The 10637-nt window shown below is 41.1% G+C and overlaps 1 protein-coding gene across 2 annotated transcripts in view; it reads left to right on the top strand.

The window, feature by feature from the left end:
- The first annotated feature begins 3712 nt into the window (after positions 1–3712).
- Positions 3713–10637, top strand: part of LOC119725814 — a 33849-nt gene continuing 26924 nt past the window's right edge. The window contains exon 1 of one of the 2 annotated variants that reach the window (XM_038197398.1): positions 3713–3878. In XM_038197398.1, the coding sequence (XP_038053326.1) occupies positions 3832–3878 (47 nt within the window). In that variant the 5' untranslated portion in view covers positions 3713–3831. Of the gene's footprint in view, positions 3887–10637 lie in introns of both variants that reach the window. The other variant, XM_038197397.1, reaches the window with a different exon arrangement.

The following is a 10637-nucleotide window of genomic DNA, read 5'->3' as shown; positions in this document are numbered from 1 at the left end:
TGGCTCAGTGCGGAAAGGGCATATTTTTCATCATTTTGGCCTAAAAACCGACAGAATCCACCTATGTTAGTTCTGCGCATGATACGTGAGTATGTCAAGAGATAAAGTACGGAGTATAGGGGCAAACTGTGCAGCGGTTCTGTGTGAAATGTCTCCATTTTGATGGACGTTTTTGTACTTTATTAGTGTTTTGTGCTGCAGGCAATTTTGCGGGCTTCTTGATCTATAAGGCTCCACTACGTGGAGCCTCATAGTTCTAGGATTGCAGGTCAACTCGCCCCCTAGCCGACTCGCCCCTTACTGACTCGCCCCTTACCGACTCGCCCCTTACCGACTCGCCTCCTGACCGACTCACCCCCTGACCGACTCGCCCCTTACCGACTCGCCCCCTGGGCGACTCGCCTCCTAGCCGACTCGCCCCCCTGACCGACTCGCCCCCTGGAAGATTATGCACCTTACAAGGACATCGTGAAAAAAAAAAAGCAGTGGAGCGGAACACATTGCATGCCCGGTCGTGTCGTGAATCTCAATGGAGCCAAATATTTCAAATAATGATTTCTGGTACAATAACAATAATTATTATAATAAATGGTAATAATAACCAATAATAAAAAGGTCACACATGAAAATAAGACAATCCCTTTCCGCAAGAGAAGAGGGTAAATCACGTTCCAATCAGCTTCTCGTTATCTGAGTTTCGGTTTTGATTCTGAAAGTTGAGCCTCCCCTCCTATAACATTTTGAGAACACCACTAACATGACTAAACCAAACAAATAACTATTTTTTTTTTTTCAAAATGTACATCCTTAATTCTTAAAATACTTTTTAATGAAACTGAGGACCTAAAGTTGAGATTTACAAGTAATGTCATTGACAAACGGTGAACGCGGTAAAGTGCCGTGCGCCGGCAGTCACCATGAACGGACCGCGAAATAGACCGGCTGCTACGCGTATACGCGCGATAGGCCCCGGGCACTCCGCGAATATCGGTACAGCTGTGCTATTAATGTGTTTGGTGTTTCCTACCCAAATTCTTCATAAAAGATCAATAGTTTCTTGCATTTGTACCGGAAATCCTTCAAATGTGGCGTTTGAATAATTTGGCTCCATTTGAGTTTCTTGCTACGATCGGGCAATGTGTTCCCGCACTGTCGTTATTATTATTTTTTTTCAAGATGTCCTTGTAAGGTGCTTAACTTTCCAGGGGGCGAGTCGGTCAGGAGGCGAGTCGGTCAGGGGACGAGTCGGCTAGGAGGGGAGTCGGCCAGGGGGCGAGTCGGTAAGGGGCGAGTCAGTCAGGGGGCGAGTCGGTCAGGAGGCGAGTCGGTAAGGGGCGAGTCGGTAAGGGGCGAGTCGGCCAGGGGGCGAGTTGACCTGACACCAGTTCTAGGACTAGGAGTAGCCTAGTCCGAGTAACTTGGACCCAACTTATCGCCTTTTTAAAAATTTGGACATGGTCTGGCGATAGTAGGGTCCAAGCCCATTCCTCGACCTAGACAACACAGTCACTGACAGTCCCAAAAACCAACATTTTCCAACAAAAAACATCAGATTTCACCTTCAAAACGGCCTCCAAATTACTAGATATGCCACCTGAGGTACAAGTAGACATCGATAATTAAGATGGTTGTACTGAAGTTTACTTACGATCCGGAAAAAAAGTGAAATTTTCCGTTCATTTCGGAGAGCTCCCCTCGCGATCTTGAACACGTTAAATTTGCGATCGTGTTTAAAGTTTGAACGATGCGATTTCTTCTACATGCCCAGCGTACATTCGATGGTCCCCGTATCCCGAGTGCGATTCCGTTACCGAGCGCGCGCGATGCATCGATTATGATAATGAGTAGACTGGATCACGTTTGTAAACACATGTGCATTTCAAACGATAATAGGGAGTCGGGAACTAGCGCAGCTTTTATAGCGGGTACCAGTTCAAGCTGGTTCCCGATTCCCTTTTACAGTTCGAAATGCACATGTATGTGTTTACAAACGTGATCATTATCATAATCGATGCATCGCGCGCGCTCGGTAACGGAATCGCATACGGGATACGGGGACCATCGAATGTACGCTGGGCATGTAGAAGAAATCGCGTCGTTCAAACTTTAAACACGATCGCAAATTTAACGTGTTCAAGATCGCGAGGGGAGCTCTCCGAAATGAACGGAAAATTTCACTTTTTTTCCGGATCGTAAGTAAACTTCAGTACAACTATCTTAATTATCGATGTCTACTTGTACCTCAGGTGGCATATCTAGTAATTTGGAGGCCGTTTTGAAGGTGAAATCTGATGTTTTTTGTTGGAAAATGTTGGTTTTTGGGACTGTCAGTGACTGTGTTGTCTAGGTCGAGGAATGGGCTTGGACCCTACTATCGCCAGACCATGTCCAAATTTTTAAAAAGGCGATAAGTTGGGTCCAAGTTACTCGGACTAGGAGTAGCCTAGGCCTACTGAGAAAACACTTTAAAAATTTCAGACCAGTCTCATCTGCCCATACTAGTTTGTGCACAGGATGACAAGTGGTGGCCTGATATTGGAATCTTTGAATCTTCCCTACTGGACTTTGCAATTGGCCTATCAAATATGCATGAAAGATATGCATGTCAAATTGTCATGCTTTGTTTTGATTTTAAATTAAACATGTCCAAAAACAGTCCAATAACCATGATAACTTTAGAATAAAGATTCACATTCACAACATATCACTACTGTCTACAAATAACTAAGTGTTCGTGTGAGCGACCTAAGAATAAGCTTGCAGACATTTCAGGTACGGCAATCGACGCAATGGTTACCCAACATTTACAAGAACACTTATTTTCAAGGTTTTTGTCAGGTCATTTACGCCATCTTGATTTTCGCCCTGTTTATCAGCAATTTTTCCCAGCCTTTTTCACACTTTTTGCTTCTCCATGTTCAAAACATTTCCGACAAAAACGAAGGTTACTTTCAAGTGCAATAGCAAAACAAAACTTACCACTTTACTTTGACCACAAAGTAATGACGTCAAAATGTGTTATTTGTGCAAACAAAGCCTGTAAAACAAGGCATTTCGGGGAAAGAGTCGACGTCTTTCCGTTCGCAGATTTTTGCTGCGAGGCAGCGCAGGGTGAGCCTTCACTGGTAATCCGTGCAATACTATGTAAATGAATGGGAGACGGATTTCGGCAGAGTACCAGCGATAAATACACCTGCGCAAACGTACTGCGCATAAAATATCCAGTGACCTCACAGGGTTCATTAAAAAACCTGACCTCCTTTTTATTTTTCCAAAAAAAAGTTGGCCTATTTTTTTGGGTCATCGTGTGGACTCCGATTGTTTTTTTCGTGTGTGTGTGTGTGTGTTTTTTTTTTTTACATCAAATTGACAAAATAAGATAATGAAGATCGATTTACAAGAATTTCAAGGAATCTGCCAAGTTAAAATAGGCCAGATTTAAAACTTAAATGAATAAATAAAATAGAACAAAAAAAAATCTTATAATTTCAAATATTAAAAAAAATGAATGAGAGGACCACCCAACCTGAAAGAAAGGTGTTTGTCGACACCCATACATGATGAAACTTATCTTTTTAGTTTTCAGTTGTAATTATTAATTTTGCTTTTCTGACTGATCACTGCTATTTGTAAATTGCGCCCTCTTTTGACCATGTGTGGACCTACATAAAGTGCCTGATAGAGGGCGCTAATTTCCATCGTCAATGTAAATAATTTCGTGACAATGGCGCATTTTGCGATGGCGAAGAATCACAACTTTCTTGTCCATTAGTGGCATTACCGTCCATAACATAAGTTTGGCGATTCGTTGTCGATGTAAAAAGCAGGAATATGGACATGATGGAGGAACGTCGTGAACGTGAAGACAGTGTCAGTGAAGCTGAAGGTAATGAAGGAAAGTCTGTGCCGTTTTTGTCATGTTTGTCTTGACATGCTTGAGCTGTTGAGGGGGCCGGGGAATGACGGTTGACATTTTTCAAGTCAGATAGACCATAGAGCAAGGAACAGAGGCTAGACTTGTCAACAGTCAAGACAAACTGACATTTATTAGTGACAATGACTGAGTCATGTCACTAAGTTATAAACAGAGATGCCACAAGGTTTGCTTGAAAAAAACGGAACTGGGTCTGCTTGAAAAAAACCGGAACGGCTGCTTGAAAAAACCGGACTTTTGTGTATGTGAAAAAGCCACTCCGTGTCCGACACAAAGTCCCCGCTGTCATCTTTATCTTGTAGCCAAGCCAAGTTCTGTTTATTTTTTAATTTTGCTTCTATGGCCTTGAAAGCTGTCGGTTCGTTCAATCACTTTGACTTTTTCCATCCTAATATTTATTCTGCCTACCCGAATTTCCAACGTAATATTCGACACGAAACATGCATGATTCCACAACACTGCTGTCGGTGTACATGATCCTTGCACTACGCGATGCGCTCAACGAAAACATGGTTGGTACCCGCATTTTTTGTATTCACATATATCACTGCGATCGGAAACCACCGATAGCTGAAATGATAGACTTGATTTCCAGGCTGAATGCTACGTGTGCTTAGCACACAACACGCCCGCACGCGGTGAAGCACGCGCGAGGCGCCGTTGTATACTGCGTGCAATTAAGTACGTTGGCCGTTTGTATCGCATGCAGGCTCGGCAACAACATACACAAAGACTGTTTTTAAGACTACTTCAACGAACAACGTTGTGCCATGCGTGCGCCTAAATGTACTAAATCGAGGTAAAAATCAACGCATTTCCACAGTTTTTCTTCTCTTTTTCTGGTTAATTTGACGGCCGGAAAAACCGGAATTTTGTGAGATTTTTTTTAAAAACCGGAATTCCGGTTAAAACCGGAAAAGTGGCATCTCTGTATAAATGTCAGTTTGTATTTGACTTTGTTCAAATTTTTAATGTTGGTTAAAATGCTGGTGGGCAGGTTGGGGGGAGGGTAGCTGGAGTTACCCAGCCCTGAGTTTTATCATTGGGTTGTCATCTAGGGCTGGAGCGTATTTTTCTCGTAACTTGTAGTATATTCAACAAATTTTGGAAAATGTTCAATTTTGTCCCCGTTACACACTAATTGCAACTGCAACTCACCCCAAACTTGCCTGGAATAACCATTACACAGGTCCTTGAAGTAAAAAACGATCCACGATGAAGATTCAGCCTACAATTGCAGTGAAAACAGGAGGAATAACCGCTAACTTGACAACCTTACTGGATTGGCCAGGACCGCAATTGGTTTGTGCACAAAAAAATTGTGTACAATGAATGGCGGTCGATTAACAGGCACAGAGAGCGATCGCTGTCAACTACTCGTTTTTGCCGGCTGCGCTGGCTGTTGGCGCATGACGTCACGCGGAAGCGTAACACCCGATAACTGTTTCATGCACTAATATAAGGTTTACCACTCGCATCACAGCTTTGGTACTGGAACCGCAACCAATAGTGCATGAAACAGTCATCGGGTCATATGCTTCCGCGTGACGTCATGCGCCAACAGCCAGCGCAGCCGGCAAAACCGAGTAGTTGACAGCGATCGCTCTCTGTGCCTGTTAATCGACCGCCATTCATTGTACACAATTTTTTTTGTGCACAAACCAATTGCGGTCTTGGCCAATCCAGCAAGGTTGTCAAGTTAGCGGTTATTCCTCCTGTTTTCACTGCAATTGTAGGCTGAATCTTCATAGTGGATCGTTTTTTACTTCAAGGACCTGTGTAATGGTTATTCCAGGCAAGTTTGGGTTGAGTTGCAGTTGCAATTAGTGTGTAACGGGGACAAAATTGAACATTTTCCAAATTGTTTTGAATATACTACAAGTTACGAGAAAAATACGCTCCAGCCCTAGATGACAACCCAATGATAAAACTCAGGGCTGGGTAACTCCAGCTAGGGGGAGGGGGGGTTGGCTACGCCCAGTGTTTTGTATACATGTCATGGTGACTCATTTCATTGAAAATGGCCAATAAATAGGGCGATCGTGTAGTGTAGGGCCCGGTTCCTATAACTATAAGAGAACAAAATGCACCTTAAAATTATTGGACCTACCAAACTAGTTGGCGACATTCTCAATAAACAGGTACGTCATAGACAAAGATTAAAGGGCAGGGTTTTGAATTTTTGAGGGAAACTTGGGGGTAAAATGACGATGACAGCGCGGCGACAACACGCGACCCGAAAATAAAGATGGCGATCACCGAGCGATGTACCGTGAGTAAGCACGGCGCGCTGAATTGCAAGGCACAAACCGCGCAGGAAAATGGTGATTTTTACCCCAAGAATCTGTTCAAAATTGCAAAACGGGTGTCATTAGAATTAAGAAAAGTCTGCTTTTGATTGCAAAGGTGATTTTTGAGCAAGACAAAACATTTTTGACTCTAATTTGATCAAAACAAAACAGGGGCCCTACACTGCATGATCGCCATAAATAGAGCTTCATTTGCCTTTGTTTATCATTAGGGAGTCCACAGACTGGGACCATGAGTGCATAAAAACGTGCAAAATTACTACTGACGTTTTTTTTTACTCACCATTCAGCTAATTAATGCCCACACAACACATACATCAAAATGCTTAAGTTGCAAGCATGTCACCTGCAAAATTGGAGACCTTAAATCCAATTTTAAGGCAAGGTTTTGACAGTTCAAAAACCATCCACGTCATTCTCCATGCTCTGGAAATGGGTGTGTGATTCCCAAGGTATTCTGGGTAGGTGTAGGAAGAACCTTGCAGCTTACTTGTTTTTTAATCAATGGCCAAATGAACATAGCGCCCTCTGTTTAAAAGGGAAACATTCTGCATTCACTCAGATCAACAAGAGGGCGCTGTTTTATCTACACGATGAAAATGTTTTAGCTGAGGAGTCTTTTTGCACAATGCATTGCAGTACACATCAACGTGATGTTTCACGTTTTGATTTCGATAACTCCCTGCAAAATTAGAATTAAACGCTGAACTTTTGGTGATCAATGCAATGCTCACAACAGCAACTTTGCAGGGCAGAAGTTTTGGGGATTATTGAAGAAACTGTACGTAGTGAGTAAGAAGCTTGCACATTTGATTCACACTGGTTTTATTATGCAGCACAAACTTTTGCACAATATGGATACCTTAAGTTTTGGGACTCTCAATCTCATACACAGTATTGAGAGTCCCAAATTTTCGGACTACATGTAGGCCATGTAGGGAGTCCAGTGGTTTGGGCTGTATATATTATCTGTAACCACGCAAAATTAGTCGATTTCAAACCGTGCTAACGATTACTCTAAAAATACAAAAAGTATCCTGAAGAGGAATACTGACTCCTATTACTATAACTATAACTTATAAGGCAGAATAAAACAAAAAACATGTTTCTCGCCGGGGTTTTTGAAAAAAAGGAGGAAGAGGGGCTTTTTATTTTTTATTTTTTTAAATTTTTTTTCAAGATGGCCGCCATTTAAAAATTTCCTGCAACCGTTGGTGTTTCCACTGTGCGCAGGGGTATGGACTCTCACGAAGTGTTTAGCGATCGTGCGTCGATTTATGTGGTGTACAAAGTGACCGACAGAGTCTATACTGAAAACTTCGACTCACATTTCGCAAGTGTTTATTTTCCTATGAATTTGTGGCCTTTTCAGTGTTTCTTTTTACTGCATTTTTCAAAAATAAAAAATTAATAAGAAAATCCAGGCGGCCTCCAAAAAGGAGGCGGGCAGGGACAAGAAACTTGTTTTATTTTTTACTTCACCTTATCAAAAACATTAATTCAGAACTTTGCATTCATTTTGATGGAAAAAATGAATTCTCAACTCGCGTTTTCCATATCGACAGATTGCACCAAACATTACCGTGTGAGCCGGCACTTTCATTAAAAGTTTTAATTGTAAAATTAAAATGTATTTTATCATAACTGTTTTTATCATAACTTTATAAATAAAAATGGTAACAGACTAGCACTGCCCAGAAAGTTCAGACTTTTATTAAAACAGTGGTTTAAAAATAAATGATTAAAATCTTGCCACACCTTGCCGCAAAGCATTTTTAAATGTTAGGTTACAGAGGCGAAACGAGAGAATTTTGTACAACGGCGGGACGCCATTGCAACCAGACTAATCTACTACCGCATGTTATTGTACCCTGATGGCATAGGTGCCAGACTTACATGTAGTCTGGCACGCGGTTACGGTAATAAGGCGTGCTCACAGTTCCGTGTTCTTGTGTTGTGTGGAGCAGGATTGGCCATTGCCAGACTTGCAGGCGGTATTTATAACAGTGATAATGTGTGGACACTGGAGCGGGATCAGAACTATACTTTGCCCGTGTGTATTATGGCGGGTCATCTGGCTTTGTTTGGTCGCATCGCGGTGTTTGCTATGGCAGGGGAAGAGGATTTAATTTTTGACTGTCTGTGACTGATCAAACAGAAGAAGGGTTGATGGAAACATAAAAAAAAAACATGTTTAGCATCCCCGCCCACTTCCTCTTTAGTGGCCGCTTGTTTTGTTTTGTTGTGTTTTGTTTTTTTGAAAAAAAAAAAAAAACATGTCGCACGATCCATCGTAAAATCAAATACTTGCAAGTCGGAACTTCTAATTCTAGACTCTATTGGTCACTTCCCATATCATGCAGTCGACCCTGCAATCTCCAAACCAGCCTTAATTAAAGTTTTAAAAGTTACAGGTATTTCTTCAGTTTATGCTGTGTTTTCTTCTTTAAAATTGTCTTCCAAGTTTGATGAGATTTGAAGGTTTTCATGGTGAAGAGTTTCCCCCACTTCTTTTCCCCCGGTTCTTTTCAGAACCTCACAAACTCACAAAAAAGATTTGTCACACAATGCTACCGTCAACGTTTATTTTCTAACTTTATCATAAATTGTACACTTTATCATAAATTGTACAGTTTGTACATGTATTTGTCTAGGGGTGTGCTTTTATGGGGCCCTGTAGTACAGGCACCAGATACCCGATTGAAAAAAAACCAAAACACAGATACCCGGGTACCCGTTAAAGAAACCCAACCCCAAGTTTCAAATCTCGGAAGTTTCTGTTTAACAGATTGTTCATGCACGTAAAGATACATTGTAACTCGAAAAAAATTGTACTCTGTCATGTCTATGATCTCGTTAAATTTTTCGAAAAGGAGCGGGCCCACTGTTTTGAGGTGTCACCATCTGATACTGGTGGATCAATATAGGCCTACTGCTTATCGGTCTCATTGAATTCTTCTGAATACATTGTACACATGTACATGTACATTTGTATATAGGCTTTCCGTAACAAGTTCTTGCTTTCTATGAATTGGCCTCCATACATTTGTTTAATTATCTTGCCTGTAATTATTCTTTGTCCATTTTCTCTGTAAATTGTCTTTGAAATGTTTCATTGGCCAAATGAGTAGGTTACAAAATGTAATAATGAAATAGCGCCTTGAGCACCAATATGTACGTGCACTTTATACATGTTTTATTATTATCAGGCCGATTTCTTCTCCTGTTTCTGAATAATGAATAATGTGACCGTGACATGAGGCATGCTTTGTGTTGATGTACGTACAAGTACATGTTCTTAACTTCACTCTGTTTTTAGTCAAACTACTGAAATTGCAAACAACGTTGACATGTTATTAACTACAGAAAACAGATCAATATTTGCATTGTTAAACTATTGTGTCATAATAGCCATGATGATAGCCAAATAGAAGGAATTGGTAGTTGGCGGTGGGCGTTGGTACAGCAGCTGCAACCAATGATGTTACAGATATTGTGAAGGTTATAGTCAGTGAAATGACATCACACCCTGAACAAAGGGATTAACCCCAGACAATGCAACTAAAGAGGTAAATTGAAAATTGATTCTAACATCAATTTTCTGTATCATCACCAGTATTAATTTATCATCATCAGAATTGTGTATTGTACATGTACCGGTAGGCCTACACAAATGTACAACATACCCGGTAGTTGTGATGGATTGATCATGGATACATTTACATGGATTGCCATGAACAACATGGATTTACTGTTGGAATGAACTTTGGAATACATGTGTTTGGAGATCAACAGTTTCGTTTTTCTGTCCTTTGATCAACAATTTTGTGGCAACCTCATGATAGTGATGGATGATTATGCTCAGTATTCTACATGTTTTGTACTTGTTGTAACTTGTGTAGCATGCATGGAGTACCTTGAATTTCATCAACATCATGGATACATTGAACTGTGGGAATGAATGTTGGAAAGTTGTGCTTGGAGAGCAACCGTTTGAAATGTTTTTCCTTGGTAAATCAATTTTGTGACAACATCATTACCATCACTATGTACTACGGTAGCCATGATGTACAAATATATGTGATGTATTGTTTTCCTCAGTTCACTACTTGAAATATTGGTACATGGATTGCCGTGAAATTTATCAACATCGTGGATTTACTGTTTGAGTTACTGTTGGAATATCGTGCCTGGGTATCAACAGTTTGAGTTGCAGTTGTTGTGACGCATCTTAATTATGGCCCTCGCAGGGAAAGTTGTTCATTTTCAAGGTAAAGTGAATGTGCAGATTCATCGTGGCATCAGGATAAGAATACGCTCCGTGCAACAAGGTCGTATCTCAACGTCCATTGACTTTGTGTGTAAATCCTGGTTGTGTGAGATACAAACTTTTG

Source organism: Patiria miniata, unplaced genomic scaffold (assembly GCF_015706575.1).
Source record: "Patiria miniata isolate m_02_andy unplaced genomic scaffold, ASM1570657v1 HiC_scaffold_19, whole genome shotgun sequence".
In the NCBI taxonomy this organism is placed as follows: Eukaryota; Metazoa; Echinodermata; class Asteroidea; order Valvatida; family Asterinidae; genus Patiria; species Patiria miniata.
This window is presented reverse-complemented; position numbering and strand designations above follow the sequence as displayed.